At 42.4% G+C, this 18,792-nt stretch overlaps 1 protein-coding gene across 1 annotated transcript; it reads right to left on the bottom strand.

The window, feature by feature from the left end:
- Window positions 1-6,419: 6,419 nt before the first annotated feature.
- mtmr6 (myotubularin related protein 6) lies at window positions 6,420-18,480 on the bottom strand. Its single transcript, XM_034572031.1, has 15 exons — window positions 18,253-18,480; window positions 15,384-15,515; window positions 12,809-12,971; window positions 12,515-12,672; window positions 11,953-12,081; window positions 11,192-11,326; window positions 10,885-11,017; window positions 10,650-10,759; window positions 10,259-10,384; window positions 9,476-9,525; window positions 9,044-9,137; window positions 8,842-8,948; window positions 8,087-8,221; window positions 7,838-7,964; window positions 6,420-7,072 (listed from the first exon to the last, which is right to left on the bottom strand). Exons 1-15 carry the CDS (start codon window positions 18,274-18,276, stop codon window positions 6,716-6,718), a joined length of 1,980 nt encoding a protein of 659 aa, XP_034427922.1. The 5' UTR covers window positions 18,277-18,480; the 3' UTR covers window positions 6,420-6,715.
- Window positions 18,481-18,792: the final 312 nt, after the last annotated feature.

Below are 18,792 nucleotides of genomic sequence, written 5' to 3'. Positions count from 1 at the left end.
TGGGTGGGCTAAGCAGCTTTCGTCAACGTTGGCGGGGTGCCAGTGTCTTTCCTCCCCACCCTCCCCCCATCCTTGTCCTCCCCTCATCCTCCATCCAATGCACCGTTTGCTCATTTCATTTAATCGTTCATCAATCTACGAGGCCGGACTTCGTTACATCCTTCCCTTTGGTCCTGCACAGGTTTCCTTCTGCACACGTCTCAGTGCATTTGGCAAATGGGAGATAAGCACTCACCGATGCAATATGAAAGATTAAACATGAGTTTAATATATTTATGCAAACTCTCTCAGTGAGTCATGCGATTGGAATGGCAAATCATTGGGCTGTTCAGGTTTGTTTGGATTTGATGCTGTTTATCTATATGGGAATGTAAAAAACAAATGAAAGCAAACTACGTAATAGTGGCAAGTTTTACATATATGAATATTTTAGTTGATGTGTCTTACTGCATCATTTCAAGAGGTAGGTCAAGTTTCTGGCAAACTGGCGCAGGACATTACAAATTCTTCACGTCACACACTTCATCTCGCCCTGTGCATGTGTGCGTCTGTGTGTGAGAGAGAGCGGAAAAGCTCAAAGTAAACTAAATAAGCGCATCACAAGTCTGAATTAGAGGATTGAAATACAAGACCTGCTGATCAACAGAATGAGTGGGCTTAAGCCGGGATATGGATTTAGAAAAGGAAAACAATTATATTTCAGTGTTGTTATGCACACACTCATATCCAGCTCAGACATGCCTCCAACACAGTTTGGGCCAGACACACAACATAGGCCATATGGCCTTGAGCCCTCTTCCATATGGACACACAGGGCCAGGTGTCTGTGAGTGATGACAACATATCTAACTGTCATCCTGACTGGGTACGTCCATGTGTCTGTGTGTTTGTAACCACAATAAACCAAAGCCTCGTGGGTGTTTGTTTCCAGTTGGACCAGTCATGTATGAGCAGGCTTTGTTAACCTGCAGGTAAACAGTCCGTGTGGAGATCAAAAGAGGCCAATTACGTGGCACAAAAAGCCTCAGCTATCCGCTTTTTAATTTATCTGTAGAGATTAGCCAAAGTGTCGTCTGGGTCTAAAACACCTGCAAAAGTCTCACTGTTTGTGTTGTGTGTGGAGAAATGTTTGATTGCATGGACTGATTGTAAATAGTTTACGGCGAACAGATACCAGCTGTCTACTCTGGATGCCCCAAAATATTAGCCATTGCCCCTAGAGGCTTATTTGTCGTCAAACTTTAGCCGAAGGGCTCTGAGATTGGTTTGCTTGTGACGTGCAGCCAAGAGAACAACCTTTCTGTTGACATTATATATTACAGAGATTAATATAAAAGATAATATTTTGAGTGGGTGCTCCGCAGCTTCCCTTGAGCCACTTATTTTGGAAGGTACATCTCTGAGTTCTCCAGTTTTCCGTGCTGAGAGTGATCCACCATGGGTGCTCTTTTCACTGCCTATTCTATCCTCCCAACCCCCATGAATCTCCCAGATACCCCGACCCACTTACAAGCCTCCGCTCCCCACCTTCCTTTCCTCCCCTGCTCCTTCTCTCTCTCTCTCTCCTCCTCCTTCTACTCCTTAGTCACTGTGGGCATACAGACTCTCCTCTTCCAGCCCACTGCTATCAAACAATGTCTGCATTCATCCGCCCAAGGCAACACACACACACACAGATCCACAGACGTCCTCACACCCACACAAGCACATTCAGTGGGCTTCCCCAGAGTGGAGCGCTGGAGCGTATCTTCCTTATGCTCTCCCCCCAATGAGAAAGATAATCTGCCCACTCGGCCCACGAGTCAGTCCCCTCAGCCGGCCCGCTTTCCAGACAGTCAGTCACCCAGCATGCAGTTTTTCAGGTACACCAGATACTCAAGCAGAATGCCCCACGGCCAGCAGCTACGGCTACAGCAGGTCAGCTGGCTGATGGGTGGACGTGAAGCTGACACTGAGCAGCAGATGGCTGGTGGATTGAGGAGTGGGTTCAGTTATCACATGGTGAGACAAAGGATATTTGCAGAGGTCTAGGGGTGGAAATGCACATCGTCATGCTTGTTTAAAACCTTCCGACGACAGTAAAGCAGCGTTATCGTAAATTGGTGGGAAATCACCAGTTTAGAGGAAGACACCGAGACACGAAAAGAAAATACAGCTGTCTCTAAGTTTTGAAACTATAACAATTGTGGTCTATAGGCTTTCTATGGATATTTCTGATTGGATTTACATTTGCAAAATGCAACATGTGCATTGTTCCCAACCCTCATGATTAATTTCTCTGCTGTGTCTTTTCAGCTGTAACAGAGAAGACAAAGTGCACACATTCAATAGAAGAAGCCCCCTCCCCTCCCCCCCTTTTTTTTGGTGTCTAAATAGGGTTCCTGTTTCAGCCCCTTGAGGGAATCTCGGCCACTAAGTGGGACAGTTAGAGGACATTTCTCTTTGCCTCTGCGCTGTGTTTTTCTAATAATAAAGCTGCTCATGTGTGTGGGCGTGCGATGCAGCGTGTGCAACTTTTGCACAATGTCTGCATCTAGGCGCTGAATGTGCTCTCAAACCCCCAAAACACTCTGCTGCTGGATATGAATATTGATGTTGTATTTAAAAGCACTTGGGTGTGTGCGTGTGACAGAGAGAACGCAGGAGAGGATGGATGGATGGATGGATGGATGGATGGATGGATGGATGGATGGATGTATTGAGTATGTTATTCAATAAGATGACGAGATGCTGGATATATAACATTCAAATCGCAAAGTTCTGCCCAAATTATTGATAGAATGAGTTTAAAGGGACTGGACAGTTATTACCCTGACATGTAGTCATGCACACTGTACACTGAACTTCATCCACAATCCAGTGGTGGAGGGAGTACTCTCTTAACTCTCTGTGCAATTCAATGGCTTATGTGCAGTCCATTTCACTGTGTATATTCCGTTCACACTGTATGTATCAGTTTTTATTCCAAATATTTACAATATATAGCATGTTTGCTTATTATTACATTTTTGACTGCCCTCTTGCTGCTGTAACACTGCAAATTTCCCCTTTGTGGGTCTAATAAAGGATTATCTTTTCTTATCTTATCTTACAAGTAGCTTACTACATTACTCTCTTTACTTGAGTAAGAGTAATAAGTATGTGCGTGGGGTTGAACTTTGCCGTTCCGAGTTCAGGGACAAACAGAAACTTGCCTGTTTCTGTGGGTGTTTCACTATTTGCATTTAAAATAAAGTGCTCCCATCCTCTCATGCAAAATCTTCCAGAGATGCAAATGATTACGAGGGGATGCATGCGTTTCCTCTTGTAAAGTCTCCTCTGATTATTCCACTATGTTTTATCATCCAATTTATGATACCCAATGTTGCCACTAGGTAAATACATTGATGTTTGAAGTGCAACCTCAAACATCATGTTTAATCTCCGGGAGATGCTTTTCAGTTTCATTGATAGTGTTCATTTAGTATTTAATCAGATTTAAATGGTATTGTGAGAGTGTGTGCGTGCCCTTCATCATTTCTTCATCATCGTCTTCCAGCTACCGATTAAACTAAGCTATATTGTATGTGTGGGTGTGTGCCATGTTTGTGCATATGTACAGAAGTAAAGCCCCTGGGATTACCCTCTCTGCCCTTTTGTTACTGTTAATCAACAGGGAGTGGTACTAACTGTTGTTAATCCATCTTAGCACAGACTCCGCAAACACTTTTACGTTCCAAAAAACTGTGCGCACACACACACACACACACACACCCGAGAGCCCTCAAACGGCCTGCTCGCCCACAGCCAGTCATCTCAGAACCAAACTTTAAGCAATATACCATTTGGGTTGGAGCTCCCCGAAGGAAGCGGTGGCCATGCTATGCAATACTCGACACAAATGATAAAACACCATACTTTGAAAATTTAAAAAAAGGCAAAAATATGTGTAATGTGATTCATTCATTGTACAAGTGAATGAATAGGAGGAGTGCAGTTGCCCAAGTGTCCAAAAGATTGCAGACCTATGGCATCTTATTAATCTGATACACTGAAACACGTTTATTTTTGCACTAATCAGTGACATAATTGCAATTTATTTTTGGTGTAAATAGGTGAAAATAGTTGAAATATCATCAGGTGGGGGATTTTAGTCAAATGTTATAGCAAGAAAGAGAGAGACACACACAGACCCACACACGAACAACCTGCATGGACACCACCTGTGTGTGTGTGTGTGTGTGTGTTTATGTGGACTGTGTCTGCCTGTCTTGCATGAGTCTGGGTTTATGTTGAGTGTAAGTACAGCAGTGTTTCCCCCTTGTCTTCAGTGTTCTACCAGCATGGCATGTGCTGCACATCTGAATGATTCAGAACCCTGGGAGAGCCCAGCAGCAGCTTGTTCTCAATGTTTAATGTGAGATAAGATGCACAAGTAGGCTACATGAGGACGCCTGCCTGAAGGCAGAGAGACTAAGCATTTGGTCGGCATTCCAACCTTGCCCAAACACCGGTTTATCCTGAAGCAGGGTTGGGGGAACCCGAGCTGACATGCGATTTCGCTGCGAATCATTTGCTAATCAGATCACACCTTAGCTCTGTGGGGAGAGAGCATGGAGGAGGCAGATCAGGACAGAGCATGGAGGAGGCAGATCAGGACAGAACCTGCGGATTCAAACCCTTGTGGGCTCCCCACATAACAGAGTAATGATATCGGGGACTCCAGAGTGGCTTTTTGAATGCTGGAGAAAATAGAGCAAATATTACCCTGAAGGATTTTCATGATAAATTAAATTGACAAATTAACAATGAATAAAAAAAAAATACTGATCTGGAAGTTGGTGGAAGAAATATAGGTATAAAAATATTAATAAAATGGGGGTAAAAAGGAAGGGTAGAAACAAATCTTTGCTGAAAACCCTCCTCTTTATATTTCTTCTACGTGCGGGTACTTATTGCACCAATCACTGGGCCCCTTTTTTCTTTCAATTGACAGAGCTTTGGAGTAAAGCTGACACAAGGGGTGCATACATAACACCGTACTGTCAGGCTGCATCTGTACTGAAAGCTGGTGTAGCTGAAGAACGACACATTTATTTACTCAGAGACTGACTCGTCTGGGAGGATGGTGAAGACTGGTTTCGAAAGAATGGAGTTCACCTCAAAAGCCACGAGCACAAATTCCAGTACGTAATTGAAAAGGCATAATGGCTTGACTAAAACAGGTGAAACAAGTCAGACGGAGATAGTTTGGAACCGTCAAACATACATTTGTATTCCACAGAAACACGTTTGACTGACTTTCCTTACGTCATCCAGCTTTAACAACATCCAGTATGTCTCTCTGCAGCTAGACCGGTTGAGGAGCGCGTTTGCTCGTACAGTGCATAAATTAAATCCTTTCTGACCTTTGACATGAAGCAAAACTTACAACCGTAGTCTGGAATTAACACAGAATTACCGTATCAACAAATTTAAGCCAAAATACATTTTAGCTGAAAAATAAATATGAATTTATGGCCCAAATTCACATGCTACATCCCCTGGGCAATACATGCTCCCATGATGTATTGCTCCAAGACATGGCAAAAACTATAGATTATATTAGATAGATAATACACTATAGATTATAGTTCATGCAGATATACTTAGTGTGATATATTTGCTGTGTGGGGTTATTGCTGAGCTTCCGAAAACGTATTGGAGAACTTAAAAACAGTCCAGCAAATCATGTCTTTTATTTGACAAGCCAACTCATGACCTAAGGCTCGTCTGTTTTGGTGTGTGTGTGTGTGTGTGTGGTGTGTGTGTGTGTGTGTGTGTGTGTGTGTGTGTGTGTGTGTGTGTGTGTGTGTGTGTGTGTGTGTGTGTGTGTGTGTGTGTGTGTGTGTGTGTGTGTGTGTGTGTGTGTGAGAGTGAGAGAGACAGTGACCCCCGATCACAGTCAGCCGCCATAAAGCATAAATCACCGACATGGCAGAGACGGTGACCGATAGGATTTTGGGATCAATGCGCGTTAGGAAGTGAGATTATCTGATCAATGCGAGAGGTAAAATAGGATTAAATGATCAATGACGGCGACAGATGACAGCTGGACCCTGGTCCATTGTAAAAAAAATAACTGTCAATTAAGCGAAATGGCAGCTGACGACTTAAAACACAAATCAAACTGCAGTTTAGCCAGATCCAGATACAGCAGTGGAGACACAATTTTGGCTCAGCATAATTTACTAGATTATCTTTAATTTTTTGTCCAATCTGAGCCAGATGAGCTCAGGTCACGAGCAGCATCCAGATTAGTTTGGACTCAAGCCTTTGGGATGACATGAAATGAAATATTTCTGGTGCCAAAAAAGTGTCTGTGTGGATTTTCATCTTGCGTATTGTGACACATTGATAGGAATATAATTTTGATCATAAAAACAAACTGGAAGACGCACCATTTTTCAGATGAATTTATTCGCCTCTCTATTCATTTCCTCCTCATAGTGCTTTTAAACATTAATAAAAAAAACAAGCCTTTTTTCCAATAGGTGCAATATATGACATAATGATGAGGCTTTCCATAGAGATTTAGACTACAAAGACATACGACTTCATCCACTCGGCCCATTCAGGACCCCTGCGTAATCAGCACATAATCACATACAGAGCAACAGCTTCCCCTTGACATGCACACGCTTTCGCCAAGTCACGCCTGCCCCTCAGTATCCCACAGCAGCCCCCCCGTTCGCTCTCAGCAGGTCATGCGTGCCACACCAAACTCCAGACTGACAATGGCCGGCTCTTCCTTGGACAGCTCGCTGTTGAATGTCCCTTCCAGCTCCCCATAGCTGTGCTTCCTGCTATCGTTGCCACTGCTGCCCTCAACAGTCCGCTCTGTGTTGGTGCTCTCCGTGGCCTCCTCGCCCACCTCCTCCTCCTCCTGCTCGTCCTCCTCTGCCCGCCGCTGCACCTCTTTGTGGTTGATGGGCGCCCCCAGGATGAGGGAGTCTGGACGCGGAGGGAGGGTGTTGGAGTGCTGGTCTCTGGTGGGGGGAGCCACGGGGGGCTCAGAGGTCGCGACTGGGGTCACGCCGAGCTGTTGAAGCCTCTGAAGAGAGACAGAGGAGTAGGAAAACAAATGCATTCTCTGAATATTACAGCATATTTCAGATGAACATTAACAGTTAAAATATTTAAAAATGTTTCAAAATTAAATATAAATATTGTGATGGTAATGCAGATGGGTTTTTATTCAAACTAAAAATGCTTCTGGAAAGTAAACATGATGTGTGGTAACTGAGATCATGTGGGTGTAATTATATCTCAGGACAACTCATCTAATTGTCTCAGAATAAAGGTGGCCCACACAAGATAATTAACTCATAATGAGATACAGATAATGAAAAGGATTCTACGCTTGTGCTTTTTAACTCTGCCAAGGCCATGGGTTCGCCCCTGTCCATTTGTTTGTGAGCAATTTTACGAAAAAAACTCCTCAATGGATTAGCACAAAAACCTGGTGGAAGGAGGTGGTATGAGTCAGGAAAGAGCCCAATACACCTCAGTGTGGATTGGATCCATTCGTTTTTAGTCCCCACTTTCTTTAGCTCTGTGAGATGTTTTTCTACATTTTCATTGATTTCTCAGAGAAAAATTATTGGATGCTGAAAAACTAGCATGTTTAGGGGACTGAAATTGAGTGCGAGAAATTTGGTGCAGATCCAAATAACTGGACCTAGTGAATTTAACTGTGGCTTCATAAGGGGACTGCCCTGCCGGAGGTATATACAGTAGCCTATTTAACAACAGTGACTATGCAAAATGATAAAATCAGCATATGGGCTTCAGAGATCAAAATTGTTTGTGAACTCACGCTCTCCAGGGCTTGCATTGTGCTCTCGGCTTTGCGACTGTTCTCCCTCAGAGTCAGAATGGTTTTGAGGATAGACTGACGTGGGTGCATGGAGCGATCGAACTGGTGGTACATGTTCCTCCAGAACCTTGGAAACGCAGGCGCACACAAACACATAGATAAGACTCCATTCACAGGATTACAGGGGACAATCAAAGCGCAGGACTATTAATATGTAACAGCCGGGAAGGTGAGGAAGGCCGCACTGACTTGAAATGGTAAGGCAGGGTCGAAGGCTCCAGCACAGGGTGCAGCTCAGAGTATGCAGGGCTGTAGAACGGATTCAAGTAGTTCTGTTTTTCGCTCATTAGAAATGCCCACAGCGAGTGCGTCCGCTCTCTGAGCCTTGAGCACAAAACATTTAAGAGACAAACAAGACATTTACACATCATCAAACAAAGTGAATGTTTAGACCCATAAAACTGAGGTTAAATATGAGATCAAACACAGAAAGTATATATAGGTGAGTGCATATAAAGACTTTTCTCATTAAAACTCCCTTATGTGGGTTTAAAACCATCATTTGTTACATTAATCTTTTTTGATAGCCTGATAACATGCAGCAGATTAGATTGATGTGGTTAGAGATTTAAATGTGGAAATATCATCTGTCACACTTTCAATCCACCAACAAATCCAGGATGAATGTTTGTTAAAAGCTGGTACAGCATGAGGATGTTACCGACATAGGACAATGAGCCCATTCTTTAAATGAACATTTGCCATTCTAAGTTGAGGTTAGTTGTCGTTTGATTTGATGTTTGAAGGGAGGTTTCTTTTGTTGGTGAGATCCTTGTAAAACCACACAGAACAACTTGGTGTCTCTGCTTATGTTTGCTTACACCACCTTTTCAACAAGGAGTGTCTGTGCCCTCTTATGAACGTAGAATATGTTGTCGTCTGCGAAATAACCAATCAACTCATGAAACAAAACCTTGACACAAATGTGTGCGTGTCTGACTCACTGCAGCTCCTCCCTCTGCCTCTGATTGTTGCCAAGAAAGTTTCCATATTGACAGGAATGGACGTGTTCATGGATCTGCAGCAGGAACCACTCGCTAAACTCGAACGCCTGAGTACATAAGTTATACATACGTCTCTTGAAAAACTGCATGACACATTAAGCAAATACTTTACAAATGAATACACCTCATTCAAAGCACAAACCTGTGGGACCTGTTCCATTAGCTGCCAGACACATTCAAGGAACTGAGTAAAGATCGGAGAAACCTCCTTTTGATCGCCATCCAACTGATCACACCTACAATAGAAATAATAACCAATAAATATAAGGACAACACATCAAGGATGATTAACTTCTTCAACATTCATTTTGCAAAGATCTATCATAAAATTATTAATTATTCATATTTCTGTAGCGCATCAGCAGTAAAAAAATATAGAACTATTCATATTTTGAGAATTAGCTGTTTTGAGCAGTCTTCTCGGAGAAGAGGCAAGTGTTGGGGAAGCGAGAAGCAAGATTAGTGGAATATATAATGAAAATAAAATGGGGTGACTATGATTATAATCCTGCTTGAGTTTGCTCTGGATCTGAACACTGACTAAATCTCTAGGGTGAACCAGTTCAAAGCTCACCTGTCTGCAAACTTGTGACCAAAGGAGATCCAGTCTTTCTCTATCAGTACCTGCAAACAAATGCAAGGGAAGATCAAGTATGGCGCAAAAAATAAACATCTAGCAGACATTTAAATTACGCTCTTAGGTTATTCTTTAAAGAAATACCATACTGTGTGTGTGTGTATATATTCACTTGAAAAAGGGAGGACATTTTGGTTCGGCACAACTTTAAAGTGTTGTTTGAGGGTTAAGACTGGGTTTTTAGGCTCAGATGAGTGCTACGAAGGGCACGGGCGCTAAAGGAAATGCATATAAAAATACCGTACAATGATTTCTCATAAAGCCAAATCTGGTCAATTAAGAGGTTAAAATTTGGGCAATGTAAAAACAAAAAAGTAATTAGCTATTACTCAGGAGGGGCAGCGGGGCATTGATTTTTATCAAGTGTCTGGATTATGTGCAGTCCCCCCCCACCAAAGTGATTGATCAGAGTTAAGATGATCGTTTCAGTATAATGTCATGAATAATAAATAACAAATTAGGTCTGTTTTTTTACTTTCATGAAACGATATAAAAGGTGTTTCCCCAATGTATCATAATGATATATTATTTTTGGTTAATCAAAATGATTAAAATAAGTGCTAATGTAATGATGTACATATCAAAGAAATGTAAAAACACAGTATAAAATAAGTTAAGGTTAGGGTTAGAGGCTAGGGGATGCATTTAATCAGTAAATGCCCTCATAAAGATGATGTGTGTGTGTGTGTGTGTGTGTGTGTGTGTGTGTGTGTGTTGTACCATGAAGCCCTTGATGGTACGGTAGTAAGGGTCCATGAGCAATGCTCCCAAGGAGCAGACTTGGGCTGTTCTGTCCCACCCGTCTGAACAATGAACCAATATACTGGCTCCTTCCACCGTCACCGCCTGGGATCAACAGTGAAGACATTTACTTAAGACATAGACAGTTTAATATTCTGATGACGATTTTTTATTTAAACGGGACCAGGAAGCAATCTTTGACTGTAAATTACTATGATGGACAAGTGGAGATGGGCCGGTGATGAGCCCATGATAGTTGTTGCTGCAGGCTTTGAACATTATGGGAATATTTGAATATCCTGAATTAAAACAGGTTTAATGTGCCATTAAATGCATTTCCAGAGCAACAAACTCAAGAAGAAAAAGTTACCTTGGTAAGAAAAATGGCGGCGTCTACAATGGCCTTGATGTGCCGCAGCCAGCCGCAACTTTCCAGGCCAACCAAGTAGTCACTCATGGAGAGAGAGCGATTTCCAATCACTGAGAGGCACAAACAGAAAGAAACTGTCAGATTAACCATTTACCTATTATTTGATTTGTCTGAATAGTACCCTATTCTTCTTCAGTTATATATTTGCGATCTGTGTTGTATTAACGTGTTCGACCTTCTATCAGTTTCTGCAGACTGGTTCTCATGACATGGATGTTTTCGATGCCAACAAACTGGAAGCGGATGTTGGAGTAGTTGTCTTCGTTCTCGTAGCCTTTACCCGCTGCTCGGTTAGCGAGCGCATTCAACTGCAGGACGGAAAGAACAGATTAAAAAAAAAAAAACGAATAATGGCAAGACTCCTGTGAACAGATATTCATTTGTTCATACTTATACAGACAGAACAACCAAAAACCCTGATGCGGTTTTATGAACCTTGGACACGTTATCCCGAGGTCTTTGTTTGGCTATCACCACCTTACCTTCGGCCTAGTATCCATGACGTAGACGAATCGGCTGTTGTGGTTGGCTTTGCTGATGGCCTGCAGCATGCTCTCGTCCTCTAAGCAGCGCGCACTGAAGCCAGAGAGAGGCTGACTGCATCGGCACACTGCTGCCTGTCAGTTTGAACAAGTCGATAGCGATCAGAACCAGGGATCGGACAAAATACTGCAGCTAAATTATAAGCCAACACTGATCATTTGACCACGTTCATTACCTCCCTTTATGTATCATCTATAATTTAACAACTTGAGCTGGTGTTGATAAAATTGAAAAGGAATCCAAACGTCAACAGCAACTTAACAGCCATTTGGTTTTGTCGTGTTTCAGCTTTCCGATCATAAAAGGGTAATTGATAACTACCACTTAGCCATTTTGAGGTACACTACAAAGGCTGTGCTTGTACTCAGTCTTTATAAACCACAGTGATTAAGTGCAGACAAAGTTGAAACAATAAAGAAAGTCCCACATAATGTGGACAGGACAGAAACCTGGAATACTAGGAATCATAATGTGTCTGCGTAGGATCGTGGCACATAGATGAAAATTCCTATTGTTGTTATTTTAAAATTAATAAATCTGAACTCAGGTTGTGGTAAAGTGCTGTAAAATGTGCTTAATACGGTTAACAGTTCATGCAGAGCAAAGTTTTTTCCCCTTTCACATTCTCTCTATAAACTACGACAACAAGCAAACCAAATAAATAACATACAAATAAAAAATATGCCAGATAACAGAGTACCTTTTTCTCCTGGTAGAAGTATGTGAGTACAGGAAAGCGTCCTTTGCTTCTGAACTTGGAACTCCCCACAATGATAGGCTTACTGGCTGCGATGGGAACATACAGGTCTCGTGGATACGTCTCACACACCTGGAACAACCAGACACGGAAACATCACAAATACAATCACACACAAACACACAGGGATACAAAAAGATGTTGACCGACTACCGGCATAAGAAATGCCGCCGATACTGGCAAATACTGTTTTAAAAACGGCAAAGAAGAAGTGATTTCCAAGAGTGGAGGCTGAGCACCCTTAAATGACAGGCAACATTTCATGCTGTGAAACTCTTAGCGCTGACCACTTGTGGATCGGATCACTCACGATGGATTCCAGGTCTAAACGGGGTCTCAGTCCCTGCTGCTAAAACAGATTGCGAGGGAAAACTGAATTTCCCTGTGGGGATGAAGAAAGTCATTCATTCCTTAATTCTTTCTTTCTAAAGCTAATAAAATGTTCATTATTACTTAACCAATTACTACTAACTTGATGGTTTTCAACTTATAGCCGACTGCCCACCTTGTAGTCTCTGTTGACGTCGGTGAGCTGCCACTGGTCACAGGGGACACCCATCCTCTCAAACTCTGCCCTCAGGTCGATGAGCTGCCATCCTTCTTCTCTCTGTTGGTCATTCTGTTTGGGGTTGTAGGAGAAAGCGTAGAGCTCCTGATAGGATACTGTGTGGAGGAGAAGACAACCAGAAGATAAGTGCTTTGATAATGTAGAGTGTGTTAATATATCATACATTATAAGACAGGATGGGGCAAGGACAGCAACAAACATTTGAACACAGACAGGCACACTGACACGCACCAGGCCGTAGAAGACGCAGGAGCGAGCTGTAGACATCGTGGCAGTCTCGCTCTCTCTGTATCACGAAATGCACCAATCTGAAGTTACGACACTGGATGACCAGAGGACAGCCTGTGGTGGTGAGGGACAGCTTCTCCACAGAGGCTATATGGTGATGCAAAATCTACAGGGAAGACAGAGAGAGAGTTCATTATTTTCAGTGGATTGCTGGTGCTAATCAAGTGCGGATCTGCCTCCTATTATTTGACTGGATTACTCTAAAAAAAAAGAAGAAAAAAGCATAAATTTACGAGACAATTATAGCAGCTGATCAGTAGAAATGCAAGCGCTATTATCACTACAAGTCTGTATGTCACTAGAGATAATGAAGAACCAGTATTTAACCCATTGACAAAAAGGTCAAATTCTGTCATTAAGGAACTATAAAAAAGAACAAATGGCGATTTTGTGGGTCTCTTTATTTTCTGCGTCAAGTAAATTGAATTAACTAGTACCTGCAAGGCATATAACTTACATAGTAGTTCTAAAGAGGACTATATAGCCTGACAGCAGCTCGCCTACATCAATCATACCTTTCATTTAGCTGACGCTTTCATGCAAAGTGACTTACAATATATATACAATATACAATATATATATTTGTACCCTCAAGGTGGAATATTGTTCCACCTTGAGGGTACAAAGCCAGAAAAACAAGAATCAAGAAAGTACAATTTTCTTCAAGAAAGCCAAACTACAAAGTGCTATAGGTAAGTGCCATATAAGTGCTACTAAATCGCTACTTTTTTTTAAATTATATTTTTTTAGTCAAGGTAAAGTCGGAAGAGATGTGTTTTTAGTTTGAGGCGGAAGATGTATAGACTTCTTGCTGTCCTGATGTCATTAGCCAGGACAGCAAACAGTCGTGATTTTGTAGAGTGTTTAGCTCGCAGTGAGTGAGCAACAAGCCGATCGGCAGATGCAGAGCGGAGTGAACGGGCTGGGGTGTAACGTTTGACCATGTCCTGGATGTAGCCTGGACCCGATCCGTTCGCAGCACGGTCCGCAAGTACCAATGTTTTGAAACGGATGCGGGCAGCCACTGGTAACCAGTGAAGGGAGCGGAGGAGCAGATTAGTGCGAGTGAATTTAGGTAGGTTAAAGACCAGTCGAGCTGCTGCATTCTGGATGAACTGCAGAGGTCAGATAGTATAGAGTGCTATAGTGTTTAAAATATGTATACGTCGGAGGCGTCATTCCTTCACACTGGATCATCACTCAACTGTCAGTAATCACTGTGTACACACAGCTTGTGAATACTTATCTCACCAGCTGTCAACAGTAAACTCACTGTAAGTTGCCTCTACAAATGCAGATACGTGCAGCGTACAACACACACACACACACACACACACACACACACACACACACACACACACACACACACACACACACACACACACACACACACACACACACACACACACACACACACACACACACACACACACACACACACACACACACACACACACTAAAATCCCTTTCCTCAGCAAAAAGCAGGAAGGATGGTTGGGAGGAGGTCGTAGCCTGGGACCAGCTGTATAAAGTGTTTTATACCACGTGAACATTTGAACAATGCAGACCAGCTACTGTGGCTATCCAAACACTGGACACACTATTTTTACCTCCGCCAAGGAGGTTTAAGTTTTCATCTGCACTCGTTTATTTATTTTTCTACAACGGTAAAAACTCATGGACGGTATTGGTCAGCGAAGAAGTCATTTAATTTTAAGCGGATCTGGATCAGGGGGAAGATCCAGTCATGTTTTTAACATCTTTTACATTGCAAGAGGCATTTTTTTGATTATTCCCTAATTTCCCAAGGAATAATCCATGGTTCTAGATTTTTATTATTATTTTTTTTTAAATCAAGCCTATATATGAGCATCTATGAGTCTGTGCAATTTGGTGCAGTCTGATTGAATTTAAGGGGTCTGTTCTGCCCTGGTAGAGATATTCGCTCTACTGAGGGCTATACTAGTTATTACTTCATTATCCAACTGGTTTTTACATGCGCCCAAAAGTCTTGTACATTTCCCAATAATTAAAGCACTGTACATTTTAAAGTTCTTCTATTTCATTCACATTGTAACACTGCCAGTGTTTTGCCATTGTGACATTCAAAAGAGGTGATCACCAGCAAATCAGGATGCCCTTTTGACATGTTGCAGTCAGACATGGATAACCCAGTTCTCATTGGGCTAGAACAGTAATCCTCTTTAAGGTGGATGCGATTAACACACACAAACTTCCCATGCACGCACAGAAGCTTCCCCAGGCATCTTGCTACTGTAGAATGAGGTTTTGAAACCCGACCCAACTTGCTCTTACCACAGACAGTGTTGCATACTTCCTCCTTTTTGCATGTCAGTGTTACACACAGTGTGCTTCATGAGGTCAGAAACAGATTAAAGTGGCTGCAGATTAAGGTAAAAAAAAAGATGCACGTTTCTGGGAAACTACTGGCAACATTACACAGCAGAAATCCTGCTAATGTGGGATTTGCACAAATAATATGTTGAGATCTACTCACCCAGATCTCCTGTCCGGCAGAGGTTGAGTTGTTAGAGCTGCTCTCCACGAAGATGAGATGTGTAGCTGTGAGGTACAGTGTGCCGCTCGTGGATTTGTTGCTGAAACGGTCCAACAGCCGCACCTGCTCCACCTGCAAGCAAAACCAGAAATCATTAACAGTCAGGAATGACACCTGTTACAAAATGAAAGGGTGGGCACTTGGCACTGGTTTCAGCTGACCCACCACCTACTCCTCTGTATTAGCTGCCAGTCTGATTATAATAACAGTGGCAAATAATAAGGAATAAAAAGGCTTAATGATTGTTGTCACTGAGTAATGCAACAGCCATAATAAATGAACCTGCTGCTCTTTAATTGAACTGGTCCTTACCAACTACCGGTTATTCAAAATGTGCCCTCATCCATTAACCCATCCCATCAGTTCTGAGAAACATTTACTAAACGTTTGACACAGGAAGAGGGTTGTGGTGCAGTAGCTGTAATGAACAAAAGGTTTTATATTTCCTGGTTGTCAGAACACCCATTTCTAACTTCATTAAAAAGGCAGACAAATTACAGTTCAGGTAGTTTTCAACATCATATTTTAGCCATAATTGTTTTAAAAGTTAAAACACACAAGTTACATTTAAAGAGAAAGCATTCCAATTATCATCAGCCCTCTGGGATAATTGGCAAGTCTGTGGCACTGTTGTTTGGGTCGTGGGCTGAAGAGTTAGGAAAGGCTCTGTATTAAACTAAACTCCTAGATAAATATCATAGGCCTTAACAAGATCCCAACATGAAATATACTCTGAGAAACTGTTGTAAAATACTCTTCATGGACATGTGCAGTCCGTTTTCGCCTCTAAAAGCCATCAGAATAAGTTTTCTCATTGCTGAAAGTATGCTGGTTGTTACAAGTAACCCTCACTCTGAAAAAACATCGGACGGAGGGATTTGAACTGTTTGTAGCTGTGGCTGCAAACTGTCCAAATGCATGATTCATCACAGCGAGAGTTCAGTTGTTGACTCAGACATCCTCTCCTTTGTTTCCATTTCCCTTAGATATGATGAAATGCTTGAGCACCATCTCTGTCTACCAGGAACGGCTTCAGCGAGGGCGGGCTCTTCTCAGCAGGAAGTCGAGGAGCGAGTTTGAGTGAATCAGAGGGACAGAGATACAGAAAGGCTCATTATGTCTGTTCATTATGTGAATCTCTTTGCTTAAAGCAACACTAAGCAATAGCTCCCTCTGGAGTCACATGTGGTGATTAATTATATTGGGCTCTGTGTTTTGAGCGATAAAGTGGTTCTGACAGGAGCTCCGACTGCGTAGAAATGAAACAACTGCGCGCTGGATATTACCCATGATCCCCTGTTTTCTGAACCAGAGGAGATGCCGCTGTAACAGATACACAAAACTCTGAATTCTTGATATTTAAAAAAAGTTTTCTTGCTGAACATTGGAGATGAACACTGTTTTTTAATGACTTCCAACCCTTTTTAACTGATCTACAGTCCAGCTTTACTGGGACTGATTCTGGCAATTAAAGCTGTGTCAGTTCCACACTTCCCACAGGAAATCGTACTCGCACACCAAAGTTGCATATAGAGCAAGGACAGACGGTCAGGGTGAGGAATGGGAATGATAGTGACAACGTCATCCTTTCTCTGATTGTATTTGTTTAAAAGGGTTTAACCTGACAGCAATCATCACTTCCGCACAGGGTCAGTGGCAAACGGGTGTTAACATACGTCACACAAGTTAATATTTTGTAAATGCACTGGTAACGGATCGGTACTTAGTATTGGCCAATACGCAAAGTCCAGGCATCTGAAGCAATAAGGGAGAAATGTGTCGGGACATCTCAGATATTTTTGTAGAGATTACGTTTGGAAGAAATTGTTGTTGTCCTATATTTGACAAAATACGTGGTCCTCACGTAAGATTTTCTATTTAAATGGAGATGAAGAGTGTTGCATTGTGGGCGTTTTCGCGATGATTGGGAGCATTTTCAAACTCTACTCGTTATCAGCCGTTTCGCAAAGTCAAGGAACGTATTGGGAAGCAAAAGAAATGGTATGGGCAACATCTCCAATTCGGTGAACAGCATACAAACTGTTGTGCTCTTCAATACATTAAAATTTAAAGATTTTATGTTTGATTTTATAAATTGAATATGCGATTACGCGTCATTTTAAGATGCCCACTCAAGGCTAGGTGGGTGAAGTCCAAATAAACTGCTGGTTGATAGATGTGCGCCTCTTGAAATAAGAATGTTCGGCTTCAACTTTGGATCGGGGACTTTTCTAGTGATGCTCAGCGAGGCCTCCGGTTTGTTCTGGAGCTTGTTTGGCCTCACTTTGGAGTCCAGGAAGTGATTTAGAGCTCATGTGATTTGGCTGAGCCAGTCAAAAACAAGTGTGAATAATCCCAGATGGGCAGTATGCACCTTAAATTGTTTGTGATCTGTCAGTAAACTGAGAAGAAGAAGAAGAAGAAGAAGAATCACCACAGCCCCTGGTTGTTTTGATTATGTCTAGGATAACAACAGATAGTGAAATGAATGAATGAATGTGACATTAAGCCTGCATGCAGCCCGGGGGTGTTTCCTCACTCTGGATGCACTGACTGATTAACAGGAAGCGCTGCAGAGGAAAAACAAACAGTTCATCCATGCACGTCACGTCTGTGCTGCTGGCGACACCTGCTAGCTACCAGGCTAACACACACACATTCGCACACATGTCGCCTGGACGGTGATATCAGGCGGCCGTCACCGACACCACACACATCGCAAACATCCTCCCTCCCCGCGTTAAGCAGATAAGGCCGAGCTGCTGACTGTAATCCCGTCCATTCGCGATTAGCTGGAGACGTTAGCTACCTTCGGCGTCCGGATGTGCTCCATTTCTTCCCCAACCGAGTGAGAAACGACGACAGCGGCGGAGACACCGAGAGCTTCAGGCGACAACCTCCGGTGAAGAGTCGTTCATTTGGGAACGTGGTGGCTGAAGGTGCAGCACGAACCGCCCGAACTTTGTCGCTGACACACGGTTCTGTGTTTATTGTCAAGTATTGTCACTCCTCCATCCGCGTAAAGGTCCCGGTGCTCACGTCAGCGCGTGCGGTGTGGGGTTTCAAAAATAAAAGTTCGTGTATTTAGAAGACTTAAAAAAGAAGGTTCACAATATATAAACGCTCTGTAAAGTGTGCATGTATAAGTAGATATTACTAACCTTGCATTGGCTATATTAAATAGCAGTACTTTTCACAATATGCAAGTATTAAAGGTACCCGAGTAAATAAGAAATAATGCATGTGTTGCCTCAGGCCCTATTTTCTTTGGTATCCAGTCTTCCATAATGTAGGATAAGATTTAAAAAAAACAAAAAAACAACAATAATGACAATTAAATGAAATAGTT

Source organism: Hippoglossus hippoglossus, chromosome 20, assembly GCF_009819705.1.
Source record: "Hippoglossus hippoglossus isolate fHipHip1 chromosome 20, fHipHip1.pri, whole genome shotgun sequence".
NCBI lineage: Eukaryota > Metazoa > Chordata > Actinopteri > Pleuronectiformes > Pleuronectidae > Hippoglossus > Hippoglossus hippoglossus.
This window is presented reverse-complemented; position numbering and strand designations above follow the sequence as displayed.